We start from the raw sequence: 22,653 nt of genomic DNA, 5'->3' as shown, positions 1-22,653 counted from the left end.
GTGGATACCTGCACATCATTACCTCTTCTTGAGATTACTAATAGACAAGAAACACAGAAAGAAGCTGCTGGAGACTGAAAACCTGAAAAATAAGTTGAAAATCTGAAGAGCTATTACTTGTCAATGTGAAAAGTTTTGGAGTCAAATGCAGATCCACTGCCTAACAAAAAATGCTTCAATAAAAGCTGCTGTGAAACTTGGCATTTCAAAGATGAAAGAGAAGATGAACAGCAGATGAGTTTGAAGCTTTCACAAGTGAAGATAAATGTATCATAGCAAGTTATTGTGTTACACACCTTTTGAAACTCAAATACATGACTGGTTGGCAAAGGGTGTTAACAATATGCATCTGGCTCTTGTTTTTGCAATTTCAAATTAAGTTTTAATTAAATAATAATAACGGTCTTCCTGTACCATAATAATGTAAAATCAGAAATATTTTTCATTAAAAACATCGGAAACATATCTGTTTCTTGCCTTAAAGGCTCATGGAGCTAATTATCTTTCCCAATGGCTGAATTATCTTTCCCATGGATGAATTTCCCAATTCATCCATCATACCTAACCAACCCCCCCACTGCCCGCCCCATATTCCTCCTGTAGAGATATTAGAAGAGATGATTTTGTGTAATTCTGTTTCATCATGTTTTGGCAAAAACCTTCTTTCTTGGTTGTTTGCTTGGTTTTATTATTGAGGGAAATTGAGCATTTCAAATGCACACATCCACATAATCTGAACACTTTTCCTTTTCTTGAATTGTAAAATTACAGATGTTGTTATAGGTGGTGATTGCTAAGAGAAGACCTTCTTTTGGTTTTGTTGTGTTTTTGTGAGTGAAGTCTTCTGAAATGGCATCCATGTGAAAATGAAGAATCTCATATTTAAAGGTTCCTGCCTACTTCAGAGGCCGCCTCTATTGCATCCATAATTAATCACTGCAGTGGGGGAATTACACCTGTGTAAAAGCCGTGTGTACTTGCCATCCCAGTCATAAATGTAACATCAAAGGAGATTGCTCGCAGCAAGTTTGGACATATGTACTTGACCTTTTATTCTAAAGTGCTTGTGTATGGAGAGGTTTACAAAAAATCTCATCTAAATCATGCATTTTACCAGCATGATTTTTTTTTAAAGCATTCAAAACAGAACAAGCAGTTTTCCTCACAGAAAAAATGCAAGAAAGGATTGCAATTTATAGAAGAGAAGCAATTTACAGAAATTTTATAATTTATACAGGAAACTACAACTTTAACACAGGTATTATTAATTCTGATATCACAGTGGATAGCACATCTCTAAGGGCTGGCTTTTTTCTTCACTAATACAAATCATAAATTAATGGGAACTACCAGGAAAGAAAAGAGGTCTGTAATCTTATGTCCACAAACAACTTAAATCATCCAAGTAATTTCATCTCTGCTTTGAAAAATGTCTTAAACATAAGCATAAATTTGAAGTACTACATATGCTCACATACTATTAAAATATAGCACACGTTCACCACCATTGATAAAACAGGAATTACATCTCTGAACTGCTCTAAGCCTGTTTATCCAAAAGAGTAGCTAGTATAATTTAACCACATTTCTGAAATACTCATAATTAGACTGAAAAAATGCTACTGTTTGTGGGTCTGCCAGAAGACTATAGGAGGAGTGCAGAAGGGCCCCCATCTCCACAATGATGTGCTTGTGAGACATTTCAGTATTCTTGGAAACACCATCCAGATTTTGAAAAAGCACCATACTGCACTACAGCACGACAGCAAAATAACACAATGTGGGCCCTACGGACAATGACATCATGTCACCTTTCGGTTTATCACTACACCTTATGTTGCCAGGATTACTGAGTTTCAATTCGCTCCACTGGGCAAAAGTGGAAGAGTGACAGGCCTATTGCCAAAAACCTTGTGACAAATCATAATTAAAACACAAGCCTTTTTGGGAGCAGAGGTGGGTATTCTCCTTGCCAGATTAACTTTTAATCCCTCAAAATCTTGTCAAGTCTCTTTTAACCTCCTGACTGCCAATTACATGTTCCTACATCCTTCTGTGTGAGGATTATCTTTCTCAGTAAGTGTTTTACTTTCAGTGTCACTAACAATAACAGCATGTGACATCCACAACACCAATCAAATATTAATACTGTGCACTCCTGAAACAGTAAATATTATATTATGCTTTGCACTTAGCCTGAAACACAGTGGCAAAATCTTTGCTTAAAAAGCATCAACTAAAGGCATTATCCATAATGGAATTCTTACTAGAAACAAAAAAGTACATTTAATGTTCATGCTTTAACACACAGATGTTCAACACATTTAGTTTTAGTGCAATTTCAATGAAAGATGTTACAAGCATTTTCAGCCTGATCACCCCTGACAAGGTGGTGAAGCATAACTTATTCATTTTCTGACTAGTCATTCTTTGTCTCCCAGGTTTGAAAGAATGTGGCAAACATAAGAAACTACTTTATTGTTTATAAATATTTCCACACTAAGGAGGCATAGCTAGCTCATCAGCAATGCCTGCTCTTTGTATTTGTATGAACATTGTGCAGAATCTAAAAGCCATGGCTGAGATACCAAGGGAAAAATTATTTCATATTAGATAAAGCTGAACATCACTGCAATGCAGAAAATCATGGAATTACTAGCACTAATATTAAGCTTTACGATAAAGCATCAGAATAGTATGGACAGTCGTGCATATCTGAAGAATGTCATTTATAAAGAACAGGTCAGAAGTGAGTGAAAGGAGTTGATTGCCCTGATATTACTGAAGTATGGCCTACAAACACTAATTATCTGGCTTTTATAGTACTGTTTTTGAAGATTATAAAGTACTGAAATGCAACTTGGAGATTGGTATTTCAGACATAAGAGACTTTCCTAAGGTCCGTTCAGGATACCAAAATCCTTCAGCAATTTCAGGAGGTGGTTTCTACCTGCTCTGTAACTGTGTGTTCACCAGGTATATGCGTATATAACCCCCCACTACAGGTCCAGCAGCAGAGGCTACACACACCCTTTGGTCCTGCCTTATATTTCTATGGGATATCTACTACTCTGTCCTTCCAGAACAACATCCAGCACAACTTTGTAAAACAGCAGGCCCACAGATTTTGACCAGCACACAGCAGAGCCACACTCAATGGGGAAGCTGGGCCTTACAGCCCCCACGTGGCATTGTCACCAGTGCAATTGCTGCCTGTGACATTTGGAGCTGAGAGAGAAAGGTAAACATCCATTCTGGACAGAAGGAAAACACTGCTACGTACTTAATCCACAGCTTTGCAGCTTTTTAATTTGAGAGTCAGACAATTCAAGATGGAAGTGATACTGGAAATCTCTAGCTTGGAAAGAAAAGCCTCACATGGAGCACTGCTGCTGCCTCCAAAAGCACAAGAGACACCCAAAGCCTTCCTTAAAAGCCTGAAGGACTGTTCCGATGAGTTGTTGTCTGTGACTTAGGCAAGGAGCTATGTACCTTCCTTCCAAAAGTACCTTCACACAGAATCACAGAATTTCTAGGTTGGAAGAGACCCTTTTAGAATCAGTGATATACACAGGTATTAGTCTTCCTCAGCATCTCTGATTTGATGCAATGAGAAATGCAGTAGGAGCATAAACCTGGCTAACTGTGAAAATCTGCCACATTGCTGCAGACAGGGAACATATTTCCAACCCACACACCTCAGTGAAGCATTACTCATAACCAAGGTCCAAGCACAACCTAGGTAGCAGAGTGGGCAGAGAATGCAGGCACCCTGCTGGAAATACAATAGTTCTTGATAAAGCTCTCAGTGACAATAGCATTACAATACTCAAAATTAAATGCAGGTCAAAGAGAAAAAGAGTTTCTATAAACACATAATGAAAGTAAAGCTGATTAATGGCAACGTAACTATATTCTCCCTCATGCCTGTTAATTACAATACCTATGCTGGGTATCGTAATAAAAATTCTATTTAAATGGCATTATTAATTAAGTTGTTTTCGTCATTCCTGGCAGTAATTGAGCTTTACGAACAGCAGCATAATGTTAACTTGGCATTGCAATCAAAAAGACGTATTATGTTGTTCTTTACTGATAAAGTAAGATAGATTCCTTTTGACTACAGGTATATTTAGTCATCGTTTTAATCACGAAAATCCAGTTCTGTAACCGTCATGACTAACTGTCCATTAATTCTAAGGAGGGTGCTTCTGCGCTACTATGACTTCTGCCACTGAGCCCAACAGGAAAGGCATCTGGTCCTCTGCAATCTGTGAGTAGATGTGAATGCCAGCAGCTGTCACACTAAATCTTCAGTAACGCGGGTGAACCACAGACAACAAACTTGGGAACAGCACTGGAGAGATGGAAAGTTAACCTCAGTCTGCAGAAACAGACAATTTTCTAAATTTTTCAGGATTACTTAAAACTTGCCTGCAAGGAAGTTAATTGGCCGTCAGCTGTAATTTTTATACCCTGAATCTTTCTGTGACACTCTCCTCTAATGACAAAACTTGTTTGCTATCTTTTCTGTCCACCTACCTCTACCGTAAAAACTCTTCCATTAAGTTGCTCTGTTCTTACTCTCAACAAGTTCTTCTCTCAGACTCTGAAGATAGTTGTTGATGGAAGTTAATTATTAGAAATTTATTAGTGGATAAATTTTCAGCTTGCATATCTTCAGATGATGATAAAGCAATAACAACTTTCAGACTGAGAAAAAAAAACCTGAATGTACAATATAACAGAATAAGCACAATGTCTATTTTTATATAAATGTAGAAAGAATGTATTATCAGTGATTATCAAACATGACTTTCTAGTCTGGTATCTCTTTTTTGTTCATATTTCATATCCACTTTGGATTATGACTGTGTGGTCATCCCTGAATCACAGCAGAACAGTGACTTTTCTACTGGTTCTCATAGCATGAAATATAAACTACAATATATGTTGTCCCAGAAGATGTTTCAGTTGTTAAATCTAGAAGTTAGCTTTCTTTTCTGTCCAAAATGGATTTACTTAACTGCTCATGGGGAACAGGAGTGATAAAAGTAGTCCTGTGGCCATTTCAATTAAATAAAGTTCAATTTTTTTAAAGAGATGTCCTTAAGTTACCACTGATATTTAAATCTTTATCACCGAGAATAACTAGCTGCCATACATTCTTCTCCTGACCACTGGCTGCAGAGGTAATGCTAGCACAGCAATCAATTCTGAAATACACAGAACACAAAATGCTCGTAAGATACAAACAGACTGCTGTTAAGAAGTCAGAACAGCAGATGTGGACTGAACAGGTCAGGTCTCTCACCACGTATTGAAGTAATATTTTATGTTAATAGAAACCTATTTAGTAGCCATAGGACAACATTAATGACAGATGCATGGGATCATTTAGTGTACAACTCTCCAAACTCCGTTGATTGAATCTGGCACTGTGTAATTCCAGCACTGACTGAGGAAAACCACTTGCCTGTTGGGTCCCCATGCAAGTGAAAATGGCACTAACCTCTTGTATCAACTTAGCTAATGTCAAGACAATGCCACTGGCAATGGAAAACCTGTTGCCAAAGCAATTCCCTGGCTAGAAAGAGGGGCACTGATATCCCAAATTCTCATTAATTTCATCTACTGTGAATCTGCACTAATGAAAAAGTAATTAGTACTGTACCAATTATTCCTTTAATGTAGCTGGTCAGAACCTATGCTATGCAACAACATACTGAAAACAACTGATACAGTTCTCTGTAACTGAACAGGGGACTCTTCAGTTAAAAGAACACACATCCAAGAACAACAAACTGCTCCCTTTAGTAACAAAGAGAGTGGATAGAAGATCCAAAAGCTAGAATTGGCAGGTACATACTGGTCATTACATACACAACTCTGATGTTTCACTTAAGCATTTGCTCTACCAAACTTTTCATGCATTCATTCACTGCAAAAGATGGATGCTGAATGAGATGGTAAGTCACAGGGAGAAAAAGGATAAAGTTCTGTTTTGTCTTGCACGTTGTAAAGTTGGACTCTATTTCTGGCTCACACAGACTGCCTGTACAAAGTTTGGGTAAAATATTCATGTGTATATAAAGAGAGGTCAAGCTAAGGCAATGTCATATTTCTTACTCTTTCATGACTTAAATTTAAGACTGTTCTTGCTAGTCTTCCAAACAGGGAAATAGAAAAGAGTTATTTCTGAAGTTTTCTAAAAAATGTTCATGCTGTAAAAAAAAAAGTCATCTTCCTTGGTTGCAAATCTGATTATGAATAGCAGTTAGCCAAATGAGCAGCTTAAAGAAATTCCAGTGTAATCTCAATCCCCAAACTAAGCAGTTTATATTCTTTATTCTCTTTCTTTATAATACTCTATTTCAGGAAGATGTTCGTTGAATCCTTTACTTTAAACTGGAGCTGGTTTTTAACTCCACTCTCCTATATATGCTGTACTATGTCTTGGTTAAGCACTTCTTACTTGCATGTTTCTCTTGCTTAACTCATTGTTTCTCAATAGTTTAACAGTAGATGAACCCTTTAATAAGAAGATAAACATTTTCCACAACTCACATTTATTTTCTCTAAAAATTAGCAGGTCTCATTGACAGGAATGGTAAGTTTCAACATTCTGAATATTTTAAATGGCTGAGAGACCACCAGTGCTCAAAAGTCAAGAGTATGCAGGGAGGCTGGCAGTGAGACTTTCCTTTCTTTAGACAAAAATAATGTTTTCAACTCCTTGTGACCTCCAAGACTGCATTAAGTGGCCTTACAGTGTAGCGCTTGCTGCGGTCCCTTTCTGAGCTGACATCTGCTACTCTCACCTTCTCTTTGTAGACTTTGTAAATGTAGGAGTCTTTCCTGTCACAGTGATGGAAGAAGTGCAAGACAGACAGGACTCGGTATAGCTCCCCTCCACTGGCGGGGCTAATTGACTGCGCAGTTCTGCAAAGGCAGACATGAAGTCTAGCAAACTGCCTCTTCTGCCTTATGTTGTCTAAGCAAAGGGATCCGTAGTCACTTTCTTTACCCCATATCCACTGCAACTAAAGGAAGCGTGGGCATGACATGTTGATCATTGCCCTTTCCAAGAAGGGCCCAGTTACATCACTGGTCCCTGTTTGAGCGATCCAGTTAGGCCTTCGACCTGCAGCTGCCACAGTCACGCAGTGGACATGGGGCATACTGTGCTCCTTATCAATATGCACTGGCATATTTTACAGCAACGGCTGTAGTGTTTTAATGCTTGTGGCAATGTCTCCCTGTGAAGTCAAAAACACGTCTCAAACTGGCTTCACAGATGCGACATGCCACCTCAGCTGCTGTAGGCCTCAGCAGACAAGCCAGATCACTGTGTTAGAGGCATGTCACACAGTGCTAGAGGTCACACGATACCACAGCCCTTCCTAATGTTTTATTTTATTATCAATTTCCTCCTCTTTCAATTCCTCTTTCATACCTACACTATGAAATATTTAACCAAGACTATTTCCATCTTACATAAATGATTTCCACCAATTTATACTTAGATGGCCTATTAAATGGAGAGTATTTCTGATATTATGTCTGCAGAGATGGGAAAACCACATATATGAATGAGTGTAATCCATTCACGGTTTTATGGACCCCAAGTTCTCTAGAGAGCATCCCTGAGTGCTGGATTTTACATTTAGATTGCTGAGCTAGCTGAAATATGTGTAATATCACCAGTAGGCAAAGAGCTCCCTATTGACTACGGGCAGAGGAAGGCCCTTGTGCATTGTTTATTTCAGCAAGTACGTGAGCTGGCATGTGCCCATGAAATGTACAGCTATATTTGTCTTTTTTTTTTTTTCTTTTTTTACAGAGTATGTGAATAAATGATATGTGGAGCTGAAAGCTCTCACTCACTGGAAAGCCTGGTTCTTTTTCTTGAACACAGGAATAGAGGCACATTAGACATGCTTATATTTCTTAATGTGCCTGCGGGAGAAATAATCCAGTACAGCTATCTTCTTGTGCCCCTCAAATTCATAAGTAGTCTCGCTCATTCGGGCTAGCAAAGTGTAGAGCTCAGTTCACAATCAGGTCTTCAATATTTTACTATCTGTATGGCTATTCTTCCCAGTTCTTGACAGCGATACTTCATATTGAATTCCTTCTTTCATATTTATGTATTTTTTTTAGTAGTAGATGTTTGGTTGTAGTGATTTAAGAGGCAATATTATGAAGACTGAGCACAATTACTGTATTTTATAAGTGGGATTATTTGAATCCCACTTTAAAAAAGATGCAGTGTCAAAGCTTAACTCTACACTATACCTTCATACTGCTGTGCACATTTGCATAAAAAAAATCCAAGGCATGCAATGGACTGAGCAGCAGTGGCAAGCCCTACATTTGTACACATGCATTTTGCTCTTTGGGGCTCACAGCTGAGGTGGAAAGGGTGCTCTGGGGGTTCTGCTTAGCCAGTGCAGAGATGAATTTCTCCAGCTACCCAGCAACCCACTTCCTTGCATTGTTCACAGGAGCTTCAGCCCAGTAAGAACTACTTCAAAGGCTTTATACAGCTTATGCTCTGCCTTGGATTGAAATGTAGCAAGCCTGTTTCAACAAAGGCAATGAAGATTTAAGGATCACAGGGCCTTCTAGGCTTTATTATTAATTTAACCTGATTTTAAAACGAGGGAGAGAAGGAGAGATTGACTCCCCCCCTTCCTCTTCTTTTCTTGACTTCTTAAGACTCTGAATTGGAACACAACCAATGCCTTACAAAAAACAGACCCTTAAATTTTCATTTTTGATTTTAACTTCTAATTAACAAATCAGTGTTTTTAAAGTCTTTGAAGACCATTTAAGGACTCAGAGGTAACAAAATCTGTAATCTGGACAAAGCCATGGAAGAAGTTATGCACATGTACATGATAAGTCTGTTCTGTTCCCACACTGAAGTCGATAATGTTTTTGTCATGGGCAAGTGATTCCCCCACTAACTGCCTAAACCTCAAATTATATGATATTTAGAAAAAGCATTTATGAAATTAAATAAAGTGAAGAAGAAATAAAAGAAACTATGTAAAATTCAAGTTGGCAAAATTTAACAAACAGAGAAAACAGTAAATAATTAAAAACAAACACCCCACGAGAGAGGAAGAAGTCTCTTCTTCTCCTCTGCATGTTGTCCTTTTGGACATTTATTTTCCCTACCTTGCAATCAAAGTCTACATTAGACTTTTGCACTAGCTATACACACAAACATACATGTATATAATGATGAAATAAGTTATAATTCCTAAATGCTCAATTAGTTACATTTCATGCAAAATGAGAAGAGTACCATGGATATGCTGGAAGCTATATTCACGTCACAGGACTTTATAGCCTGCATTTTGCATATATGTTTGTAAGTACTAGACACCACGTATCTTAATTGCAATTTGAATACTTCTTTGAAATTAGTTCATGCATTGTCATGCCACAGGGTGCTTGCAAAGTATTCAGATCTTCTATCATCTCAAAATAATTAGGCGTTTTCATTAAGTCATTGTTGTGGTTTTTACTTTTACCAAAAATTCTGTTATAAATGAAGGTTGAGATGGGACAGCACATCTACAGTCCATCAGACATCCCTATTTATGATGACAGTTATCATGAAAAAAAGGAACTCACCTATAAAGTAGGACAGCAGTATTGCCAGCAGCACTGAGACCCCTACAGCACAGAGAGCAGTACATTTCCAGCTACAGTACTTCGAAGACTTCTTGAATTTAAAAGCACTTCTGGACAGAGTGTTCCTAGGTAGTGGCCGAGTAGGAGGGGAATAAACAGAGCCGGATGCCATTGTGTACCCTGGTGTTGCAGTACTGAACAGCGGTGTGGTCCCTGTTCCTGTTTTGAATAGGAAATGCCTGTGGAAGGAAAGAGTGTATGGTAAACTACACAAGTAAATTCAGCTGGAGCACAGGCAGTCACACTGCTTTTGTTTCATGTTGTCTATTTTTCAAATGTCTACTAGCATCCAGTCTGCAAAGGGTCATAAAAACAACACTTGTCACAGCACTTGCACTTTAAAAAGGCACTTTCATTGTAAGAAAAGATTGAAAAACCCCAAAACATGACTGATACACTGGTATCCAGATAAGAAACAGAACTACCAAAAAATACCGAATGGTAGAGAGGAGGTCTCTCAGAGTTTATCCAACAAGTACGGACAGGCTTTCTACTGCTGTTTATTTTTGTTGGCTTCCACTACAGACTACAGGGAACTCCATTAAAAAGTCAATATTATGCAATCTGACTGTAGCCCATACTACTTATCACAGTTTTCTTGGGTCAAGTACAAAGAAAACAGCAATCTTTCAGATATAAACTTTTGGCAATTTTGCCAGAATTACTCAGTTAAAAGATTTTTGTTGTGTACTAACTACACAGTACACTAATTCATATCTCCTTGCACATAATCTTACTGTATCAAGATCTGATTATGGATACAGCAGTTACAGTCTGGCAAGTACTCTAAGGATGTGTATTTACTAAGCACTCAGAAAGAATCCCTGCCAGAATCAGAAATGAGAAGCAAAGCCAAATTTAAGACACACTCTGTGAGTTAACAATAAGCTTAATTTAAATTAAAATTTCTCAAGGAAATACTATTCCCTGAGTTTAGCTTGTTACATTAGAATCCTTCTATTTTAGTTCACACTAGCATATTTTTTTTTTTTTGGCAGAGCCTCTTAAAGGAAGCATGGTGTAGAGGCTTATACTACCTAGAGTTTTCCTCCTGACACATATATACAAGTCCACAAACAAAACTGAAGTGGAAGACCTTTGCACCAGGGTTTTTTTCCACTGATTTGTTATGTTGGCAAATCTGTAGTGCATGGCCTGGCCTACTATAATCAGGTTCTGCAAAGTGAATGCATTATAAGTAAAAACGGTAAGAAAGCCCACTGTGGAGAAGTTTGAACTTACCAAGTGGAGGAACAGCTGCACAGAATGACAGAGGTGTTTGCATTTTTAGTGGGTAAGAGGCGCTTATGAATTGCTGATAGGCAGGTCCTCCTGAAGCCTAGTAAGAGCAAGTCTATGCTGTTTTTGTCTACTGCATGCCATATATACAGCATGGGTCAGGGGCTCCAGCACCCCATGAGCTAGCTAGGAGGGGAAAGCCCTCTAGGCTATACCACCTGACAATGGGCTCGTCAGGACCAATTCTTGGCTGATGGAACTTTTATCCTCCAGAAGCCGTGCTTGCATCTTTGCATAATAATGTATTGACCTATACAAGTACAGTGACTTCATTGGAAATGTGCTGTGGAGACACTCAAAATTACTTTGCCCCACTGCACCCTGAGAGAAATACCAGATCATCAGGGTTTGTTATTTGCACGAGGTTTTGCTGCAGGAGGTTAATAGATAAATTTGAACACCTTGGCATATGCTCCCTCCTTGAAAATATATGCATCACAAACACAATCCCATGAAATATACTGTATGCAGTTTTCTTCGCTTTAAACAACCTGAAACTTGCTGGCAGTAGCAACAGATGGATATATACTAGATCTACTGATGCAAAACAGCACAGCCAAGTTTTTCTTAGCTTCTGAGCCTGGAGGATTATTAACGATTTCAAAAGACAATGCCCTCGTGGTTTAAATCCTCTCTAAGACACTATTTCATTAAAAGTTGTGACATTTTCTATGTAGCAAACACCAAAATAAAAACACTTAGCCCAATATAAAAAATGTTTTAACTTGGAACATTGTTACTTTAATCTTACGGATACACAGAAGCATGTAGATTCATTAAGCTCTGATAAAGCGTCTTATCCACTTGACCTTTACTGCTCTTTAATTTCTGGCTACACACAGTAAATGATATCTCCAGGTATATCTACATGGATCTCAAGATAACAACAAACAAAGAAGGCTGTTTCCTTCTCAGTGCATAACGAATACTGCTTTTGGGGACTGAAGGAAAGCCACACAGCAGATATAATAATACTCCTAAATATCAGCTATCACGTTAAAAAGAAGAAGCTGCCTGACCAACATCCCCCTGTCTCACTGTTTGGCTCAACAGACCAAAAATGGAAACTCGCATTATACAAGCACTTGAACGGAACTCCATACAGTCTACGCTTTAACAAAATAATGCAACAAAACAGTCAGCCTCTGATCTTTTTTCTTCTTTTTTCTCTGAGAAAGTGAGAGCTGAGATGTTGGCTTTGGTACAGCACAGCCTACCAGAGACTGTAATCCACATTCTCAAAGCCTTTGAGGAGTTAATCCCGTAGATAAACCTGGGAGATGGCCGCATATCTGTGGTGGTGTGAGCTGTCACAGTTCTGACAGTCCACCTCAGGCATCAAGGCAATGAAAGAAAATTGTAACTTTTATATGTGAATTCAGCAGTGTGCAGTCTTAGGCAGCACGCAGCACGACTCCTCACTTCAAGCTATTCCTCCCTTGCTTTGAATCACATTAATACAATGCCAGAGTGGTTGTACCGACTGGCTGGAGGCTGCTGGGGGAAAAAATACGGAGAGAGTAAAATAATGACAAAAAAACCTGCCTGGCATCTTCCTCTGGGTTAAGAAAATCTGTTTGGATCTCTCTATTTCTAATGAGTGGAGTTACTAACAAAGTTGTCAGAGACTCTCCTGCTACATTAACTCAGTGATCAGTATTTAAAGTGCAATGCTATCAGGCCTGCACATCTTGTCTGCCTCTCTGAGCCATGCCAAACAGCGTTCCTATGAGATGAGCAGAAGGATACGGTATCTGACAACAAATCCAGGCTGCTTCCAGATAATGCCATACTTCTTTGTGCTCTTGAAATATAATCTATCCACAAATGATTTTAATTATCTATATATCCATTTATCTTGTCTTTTCAAACCATGGTACTTGAGTAGCTATTTTCTAAAGCCTAAACTGTTTGCACTATTTGACCAGGCACTGATTTACCAGCAATTACACTACTTTTCCTCTCATAGGGAGCTTATAGCATCTGTAATAGTGTATCTTCCATTCAAAATTGATCATTTAACAAGCACTTGCTAGATCTTCGTGTAAGTAGCACTTTAAATATTTTATTAAAGCTTCAGAGTAAAAAATTCCATTGAACCGTGGTAATATTTTACAAGACAAGCTAGTTCTGTTATCATGTAAATCAATTCATTTTTAAAGCAAATAATCTTCTACTTTTATGTTTATTCAAAATATACTTCTGTCTGCTAATTCAATGTACATTTCTGTTAAAAAGTGCAGCTAATCTTAAAATTTTAGGTGGAAAGAATTTAGTACCTAGCAGTTCTGAACTACAGCTTTATGGTAAAATGGAAAGTTATGTCATAAAATGAATCCTTGCTTGCAAAGGCAGCGAGGAAGTCACCTTATTTCACAAATGGCAGGCATTGCGCCTACCTTTCCTCTTTTAAAAGGTAAGACAGAAATAAAGTAGCAAAACCCAAAGAAGTCAAGTAAGAAAAGTAAGTCAAGTAAGAAGTCAAGTAAGAAAACTTGTGAATAACAATAAAACAATCATCCTTTTAATTGAACTTCGTACTCTCTGTGTATCAGGGGCTGGTGTGCACTTGCTGCCATCCAGATGATTTTTTTTTTTTCCTCCTCAAGCTCAGGGTGAGGATTCATACCAAATAAGATTTCTTCACTGCTGCCACTTCCTCTGTGGAAAATAAAATTGAAGTAACCTCTACTAAATTCGGTAAATGGGAAAGCAGGATGGGAAAAAAGTGATAAAAAAAAAAACAGGAGTTGGGCAGAAAGATTAAGTTAACTGAAAACTGTGTCTTTTGAGAAATGGAGATAGATTACAAAAACATTCAAGGACAGTAAGGCTCAGACCACAAACCCAAATACTTTTGATAGAAGGTAGCCCAGTGTCCAGCAACGCAAATGCAATTTAGAATAACTTTCCTTACAAAAATATCTGTGACAAAATCTTTCCACCTCAGTTTAGAAAAAAAATTGATACTGCGCATTAATGAATGCAGTATTACGTAAAAGTGTCTGGAAGTCCCTGAAGTCCAGACCACCAGAGGCACAATTATTACATTAATAAAGTATCACAAAACAAAAAGGACTGTTCTACGTTACTTTTAAAGACGCTGGTCTAAAAGTTTATACAATTACTGAATATTTTTAACATCCATAATACAACATCTACACTAGATATGTGACTTTTTTTTTTTTTTTTTTTTTTTTTTTTTAGCTTATACTGATTTGTAGATTTTAGCAAAGGTGATTTGTAGCTGTGATTTCTCTGGTTTTAGGCATTGTATACAGAATGCTTTGCAGATGCTTGAAGACTATCTTACCATTTCCAACAACTTTCTTAGCAGCATTTTAGTTTTGTTTTAGAATAGGTCATACAGCACAACCCCACGAAGAGAGTGCAAAATCCCATGGCAAATATGTCATGACATACTACAAGTTACACAGGACTCTATTACAAAATTCATTCTAAATAAGGAAACGTGAAGAAGGCTCAGCAAAATTCTGTTGAACACTTCTAAGTACGTCAGAACATGAATCGTGTTTTATCAGGTTTTGTCATGTTTTTCAAAGTGAGACTGGAAGGAAGCCACTGTTATTTTTCTGTGATGCCGATTATGACAGTGACCAGACACTGCTGTCCTCCTCATCTTAAATGCTACAATACCCTTGACCCAGAATAAAACTGTATTTAGAATAAATGTGTTTAAAAAACCATATCTTTCCCTTCCAAATGTACATGTTCCCTTCCAAACAGTACACCTTGTGTACTGTTGTGTACTACCAGCACCTGAAGAATCTGGAGCAAACAAACTCTATCAGTTTGGTTGCACTTCTGCATAGAGAGACTCCACGAAGGTCAGTAACGTATTTCATAATGCCTTGGCACATAGGATATCAACACAGACTGAGGTTTTCTTACAGTAATGTCTTCTACACTGCCTAAAATGTTGTCTGTTTTATCATTTCCATGATGGTGTAAATTTTATGTGGCTCTTCAGATTCTTACAGACCATGATAGGAAGACCGCTGAGGAAGAAAATCTGTAATTTCTTAGAAATTCTCCTTGACCTGAGATTTTGAAGATCTCTTTTTTTTTTTTTTTTTTTTTTTTTTAAAAAAAAGTAATAATCAAAACAAAACAACAAAACAAAACAGTGTAAGGGAAAGATTCCAGTAAACACAGGTGGTACAACGAGCACGTTAGTTTGTTCCAAAAATTTGTAAAGATAATCGTATTTGATAGAGAAACACAGATTTTGCACATATAACTGTTAACTGTAACCAAATAGGCAGAAAGAGACATTACCACAGCTGGGTGGATCACCAGGGACAGTATCTTGTCTAAAAGTGGCCAGTGCAAAATGAAAAACTCAAAGTCTTCCGGACTACTTATTCTCTAACAGTTCACAACTCAGGTTTCACAGATGTCTTGTGGCATTCAGTTCTGTAGGCTGAACACGCGTTGTGTCAAAATGTGTTTTCTTCTATCTATTTCAATTTAAATTCAACCAATTGTTTCCTTGTTCTCATATAATGAGTATGTACTGTTTGCCCTGCAGTATATAATGACAACATCTTCATAAAACTACTCTTTGATTCATTTTATTTCTAGGGTAAAATATGCAAATGCATTAAAAAAATAATTGCTTAAAGCAAATAAAAAAAGAAGAAAAATCAAGATATAGGTTCGTTATGGGTCAGGCAAAGACAACTGTGGAGTGGAGGAAGACTATGTTCAGATACCTGTTGTTCTGGTGCAGAATATAGCAAAATTGGCATTCAGAAGACAACTGAACAGAAACTGACTTGTGGAGAGACAAAAGTGAAAAGAAAACCTGCCCCTAACATATGTTTTTTTTTTTTTTTTTGTATTTGGTTCTTTTACCCTTAGGTACCAAAAGACCTTCAGCTATGTAAGCATATCTGTGAGTCTCTGAAATTTTATTTTGTGGGAGTCCACTAATCTAATAAATTTGACTCATTTGTTCTCCTTGCTATTTGAGAAAAAACCTGGACATACTTGCTATTGCCAGCAGGAGAGCTCGCTGTTGGACCACAAGCTTACTGCAGTTTGCCTTATCAGCCACGGCAGTACCATTCTGCCTTCCGTAATCACAGTTTACCTGCTTTATGAAATGAGCAGACCAATTTTCATACTGTGGAGCACAGGTTTATCTACCCTCAAAAACCAACTCAAATCACACTCTAGTGAGTGAGCCAGTATCTCACTCTATTAAAAATTATCAATTTGCCTCTAAGGAGCGTTGAATATATGGACATTATTATATGAAGAAAGAAATTTGTAAGCAAGTCAAGGTAAATGTTCTTATCTGTTCTGCTGAGGTTCTCAATCTGTTACACTGGATTCACTCTGAGGCATGATGCAGTATATCTACACATTTGACATCTAAAATTAGGAACACATCAATCATATTCTGATATCCTCAAGAGGTAGAAAAAACTTCTGTTGAATCTACTTCAAGTGAACACGGGTTGAGAGAAATGTAAATTTTAGTGGATTTATGTTTTGGTGATATATGTACATTTCAGGACTAGTACTTCAAGAGACACAACTTTGCTGCTCAGAAAGTGACAGTACTCCTAATGGCTTGATTTTGACGTTTCACGTAATGGTATTGCTAAGCTCATTAGAATAGAAACTGTAATTAATCTCTTTTGTACTGAATACATCTGTGATGACTGCTAACCTGAACAAAAAACAAAATAGCATGTTTTGTCTAAAAATGGTCCTAATTCAAAATTCATCTTTCTGGACACAGCAACAATCATTAATTCTGCTTTTCAGTAGTGTAGTAGCACCTTCTATAACACCTTGGCAGCACTGTGAAGTTGATGTAAGCTAGCAAGACATAAGGGTACCTACAGCATATCTTGTTATTTTTCTGGTGGTCTAAAGGGGCACTGAAGTTAGTCAGAAGATACTTCTGAGGTGTGGGAGCTCTCATTCTCTATCTCAAATGCTTCCTTGCTGACATATGCAGAGATAGCAGGTGTCTATCTCTCTGAAGACCTATCATTTTCTTTGCCATTTCCATACAAAGAAATCAGTCAGTCTTAATGAATTAACTCAGGAGAGCATGGCTACATCTAGCTGCAGATATTTTAGCTTGGTCCAAGCTCTGTTATGTAAGTTTTTGTGTTTCTCTCTCCCTGACTTTCCTTAATCCAAACCAGCTGATTTTCTCCCTCCCTGGAATGGATTATCATGCTTGCTCTTTGTTTACGAAAAACATACCAGATACATTAGCTGTCAGAATCAGCAGAAAACCATTAACAGTGGAAAAAAACAGTGGTCCAAGATCACAGTCACTGCACTGCATCTACTGGCTGGTGTGTTCTAAGTCTTGTCTGATCCTACCCATGCTGGATTGAACTGGGTTCCCTGAGTGAGACCATGACCCTCACCTGCCACGTGACATTAGAGAGCTCTGCCTGGCTCACTAATGGATAGATCACGTCAATAAATCTGATTCCTTGCACTGAGTTGAAGAAGCAGATGGAACGAGAAGATTAATCTCCACCAACTGACGTTACAGGGAAGATGTAAAAGAGATAACAGAAATTACTGGCTAGGTCTCATACGAACTCTAGTTCACTGATGCATGAGATCAGCATTCCCAGTAGGCTCCAAAAGGGATTGGATTTTTGTTTCTCTGTGAGCACTTCATGCCTGTCTTCATCTTCTGTTAACATTCTTCTGAGATGAAACCTTGTAGCTGGTGGTGTTTGCCCTTAGCACAGGCTTATGACTGACTTCCATAGAACCATACGGCTGCATTTAACACAAATCCAAGCCAGCACAGAAACTACATTATGCTGTGAATTTGTCTTACTATATTTTCTGTGAAGAATTGGAAAAAAAAATACCTAGGAAGAGATAAAAGGGAATTTCCGCTTCCTCGGAGCCAATATTAATGCTACCGTAATCCTGGAAAAAGCTCTAAGATCACATCAGATCAAATGATGATCAAAGTTTGGGAGAGAGGCAGAAAGAGAGGAAAGCTATTACCCATATGCAAAAACAGAGGAAACGTCTGTGGGAACCTGAGATAAGCCTCTTGTAACAGCTTATTCAAATGTTTCAGAGAAATACTTTACATATGGTAACATCTGCTTGAATTTGGGTGGGTTTACACCGAGGACCCACTTTCTTCACAAACTAAAGACTGAAAAAAAAACCAGTAGGGCTGCAAGTGCCCTCCTTGCTGCTTCTGTGTTCTTTCACATCTGGTCCCTGGCAGGTTATTGCTCTGATGCTGGTTGCTGCTAGAGAAAGACTGAAGTCAGACATAGCAATCCATAGCAGAAGCTTCCAGTAGCAATCCAGACATGACAGTATCTCAATCTCCTTCGGAAGCCACTGGTGACTTGCACCCAAAAACTCTTCCTTTGCACTTTACCTACCTTCTTGGTGGCATAAGTAAGAATATAGTGCTGTAGTAAGCACATGGCACTTGTAAAATTCCTATTAATTGTTCCTCAAAATTTGGGCTGCTAGCTCTCTCCCCCAAGAAAGAGGGGTTCACTTCAGTGTTATACGGATACACATATCTCAGATCAAAAGAACCAGTTAAATCAGCCTGTTCTGAGCCTGCTCTTTTGTGTTCCTCTCTGCTATGCTGCACTCTGTGAAGATGGGCAAGGGAAACAAACAGGGCTAAACTGCACTTTGTGGAAGTGAGCTGGGGAGACTGATGCAAAGAATGACTTTTGATGCTGGGTGGGCAAACCAAGAAACCTGCCACAGTTTCAGTTACTCATACTCTTCTCTGTAGGAAAGTCCCATTACCTGCCTGATAGAAGAGAGTGAAACTAGACTCATATATTGCTCAAAAATATCAAGTGACTCTGTTCTCCTTACAGGCTTGCTTTGGGTGTCTTAAAGGTCTAGCACTCACAGTGACTTCCATATAGGTAGTGACATGGCCCTGGTTATTCTTGGTCACTGATATGCACTTTGGAAGGAGGCAACAATTGGAGGGAACAGACTTCACAGCCCGTTACTGCATTTTTAGATAATGATAGTGCTTGTGCTGCTCCAGATCTCGTCTCTCCAGAGGAAGAGAGGGTAAAGGAAAACATCTGAATTTTACGGTAACAACTGGAAATGTTCACGTCATAATCATAATCATAAATATAAATCATAAGGATTTATATTACAGTTCTTCATCTTGTTCTTCTGGAATCATATCGCAGCTGAGAGAGAGAGGTCTCTGAAATGAGGTATTCTGATCTTGGCCAGCTCCTTTCTTGAATATTGAGTAAGTTAAGCTTCCCGGGGAGAAAATCAAAGAGGAAAGGCAGGCCACTGTACTCATCCAGTCCCTTTTACTACACTTGCAGTCTTTACTAAGCTGAAAGAGAGCAATTATTTATTTATATATACATAAAAATTCATAAAAAAGATGGAGAGTAACTTTTCACTTGGACAGATAATTATAGGACAAGGGGGAACAATTTTCAATTAAAAGAGGGGAAATTTAGATTAGATGTTAGGAGAAAATTCTCTCAGAGTGCTGTGAGACACAGGCACAGGTTGCCCAGAGAAGCTGTGGATGCCCCATCCCTGGAGGTTTTCAAGGCCAGGTTGGATGAAGCCCTGGGCAACCTGGTCTGGTGGGAGGTGTCCCTGCCTATGGCAGGGGCTTAGAACTAGGTGGGCTTTAAGGCCCCTTCCAACCCAAGCTATTCTACAATTCTATAATGTGATTCAGTTGCAGCAAATGCCTCAAAATGCACATGGAGACAATTCCAAAAAAAGCACATGTGATTAAAAAGAGAGACTCAGAGCTGCATTATTTACCCAAAACTTAGTTCAGAAGTTGAAACAAAGGTTGAAATTTCATCTGCAGCAGAAAGACCTGATTGACCTACTGGGCATTTTAAAAGGAACTAAAACCAGAGGGAAGTTGAAGAAGTGAACTATTACTCTGTCAGCGGCTGACAGGATCTGATTCTGCATCAAGCTACAAATGTGCTGAAGTTTCCATCATAATAGATTTGTGATCCTTAGCTCACTTATTGATGTCCATAAGCTGTGGTTCTCTTGCAATTCTGAGTCTGTGATAACCTGTGCTGAACTCTGTGCTGCCGCTACTGCGTTACCAGCAGTCAATCAGACAGCCAGATTGATGCCACTGCAGTGACAGCACTGTCTTACAGCCAATACCACCAAACTGCCAACTGTACAAATACCTGTGAGGCACCTACCATTCCTTTTTTCCAGTCCTTAACTGTTCCTTGGTGAAAACTTATTTACTACGTTTGCATGCTCTTTTGTACGCAAAATACCAAAATCTATAAAAAGACTTGAGAGATCACCATTCAGGGACTCAGTAAGGCAGAGGATTACATCTTGTGTCCAGACTGGATGTCAGTATTTTTTTAAACAGTTTTCATTTTCTCTGATGCTTTCCTGAAGCTGGACTTCTCACTGCACAACCTACATTTACTGAGATATTGTATGCTGACAGTATAATGTCATCCAGTCTTTGCTTTGCCATGGTATTTGGTATAATTTTCGTACCTATCTGAATGTGATGGAAAGAATTTCCAGAATCTGTTAAAGTTCTTTTCTGGTTCAATTTGAGCTGCACTGATTGGGATGGTAGGCTCTACTGCAGGCATGCAACTGTAGAAAGAGATTAGCTTTTGACTCTGTAACTTGTTATCTGCTTTATGGTCTTGACTTTTTTTTTTTTACTTAAGTTTTTTGTTTGTTTGTTTGTTTAACTTCTGATATTTTAAAGCAAATTTGACACTTCAGAGATTGTACTGAAAAATTTCTTATTGACTTACACCATCACAGATACGAGGTCTTTGGTATGGTTATTCCTGGTTTCTCACCTAGTAGAGCACGTATCAGCAGCCAAGGTTTCTCATAATTTTGAGTTAGTCCTATAGGTTTTGAGGTACATACTATTTGAAAAGGTTTCTCAAGCACTTACAAGCAGTAACATGGAATAATCTTGGGTTTCATCTTAGATATTCCGTTCCTAACAGCCTAGCATTTTATCTAAGTCCTACTTTGCCTAACCAAGCACTCGTAGTTTCTTCTTTTGGGCTACTCCATCTTAACCATTTGTGCAGCTTCTCCTACTCCTTTTGTGCCCAGTCATGTAGTTATGTCCAGATTTCTTCCCTCCACTCCACACTCCTGGTTTCTTCCTCTCTTGAATTCAATTCACTATGGCCTTGTAACAACCTAGCCACTTTTAAACTGAGCTCTCCTGAACATGTTTGCCAACCCATGACAAAAATCCCCAGTCTTTGCAATCATTGCAAAGAATTCCCTCTTCACTACAACAGGTTTTCAAACCCTATCCCTGCGAAAAATGAAACTTTCAGAAAATAAGGAGATAGAAAGTGCTAGGAAGCTTAACAGTAAGAAATATAAATGCAATCATTCACTAGATATTGAATCTCCTTTTTCAAATTCTGATACCTCGATAACTCAGACTTTCAGGTTAGATAAAAGAAAAACAGGCTATTTACTTCAAACTAAGATGATTTCTCAGGATGTATAAAAGCATACATTTAGATACTAGGGATAGGGATAGCCATACCAAGTAAGGCCAACAATACTTACCATTAAAAGACTAGAGATTTCGAACTGTCTTATGATAATTAATGCACTGTGCAAAAATCTCTCAAAGCTATAAACAACTATTTCTAAGGTCTAGACATATGAATCACTAGAGTTTCTATGCAAAATGTCTTTTCCTATTACCATTATTAACACTAAAATTGTCACATTCATTAGATTAATATCCTCTCCATACACCCTACAAACTGAAAAATAATATTTTGTAATGTAACACATAACATGAAAACAAAGAAACAAATATATAATGATTCTAACTGTGACTCAGTATGTTAGTGAGGCTGATAAACTGAATCTTCACGCTGATTGCATGTCGTAGTCTCAAATCTATTATGCTTTGGAACTGATGTGTTATTATCTCTGGACAACTTTCACACCAGGAAATGATCCCTGCTAGCATAATTTTAAAAATGAAGGGATTACAAACAAGATAAATTTCATTGCACCACTACCTGAACTAGTATCGACTAAAAGGAAATTCATACAACATAGTCCATTTGCCAAAATACCTGCATTTGGTGGTCCCATTACAAACATATAAAGTACAAACCAGGAACGTTTCTATTAACTTTGCTTCAGCAATTATGCATCTGAATCAGTATTCTGTGGTAAATGATCTACAGGGAATGGTAATACATATATTTTTTAAATACAGTATGCTTACTTGTTTTAAAAAAATAAGAAAATGGTTTTCTGGTAAGTATCTGCAGTACCTTTGAGTTTGCTGAAAATGAGTAACTAATTGAATTTAACACATAACTCCCTTACTGCTGCTGATTTAATTTGTGGCTAAGTGAAAGTTTAAGAGATTTTGGAACGTGAACCAGATCAATGTACAGCGTCAATATATTTTACAAATTAATGAGTTATTAACAGGCAGATGCAGATATTCTTATTTAAATCAAATAATATCTTATCCTTTTTATACTTTAAAGAGTTACAATTAGCAAAACAGAATTTGGACATGAAGTATTGATTTTCACCCTACTATTAACAAAAAAAAAAGGCAAAGTTATGATTAATAATTCT

General features: G+C 38.0%; 1 protein-coding gene across 15 annotated transcripts in view; it reads right to left on the bottom strand.

Moving 5' to 3' along the window:
- The window catches only part of TENM3 (teneurin transmembrane protein 3), a 1,337,386-nt gene that overhangs the window by 108,195 nt on the left and 1,206,538 nt on the right, over positions 1-22,653 (bottom strand). For all 15 annotated transcript variants that reach the window (XM_084518183.1, XM_084518194.1, XM_084518190.1 and 12 more), the window contains one exon: positions 9,649-9,887. In XM_084518183.1, the coding sequence (XP_084374309.1) occupies positions 9,649-9,887 (239 nt within the window). The remainder of the gene's footprint in view (positions 1-9,648; positions 9,888-22,653) is intronic.

The sequence above is a fragment of the Aythya ferina genome (assembly GCF_964211825.1).
Source record: "Aythya ferina genome assembly, chromosome: 4".
In the NCBI taxonomy this organism is placed as follows: Eukaryota; Metazoa; Chordata; class Aves; order Anseriformes; family Anatidae; genus Aythya; species Aythya ferina.
Note: the sequence above shows the minus strand (reverse complement) of the source record. Positions and strands in the feature narration are given on the sequence as shown.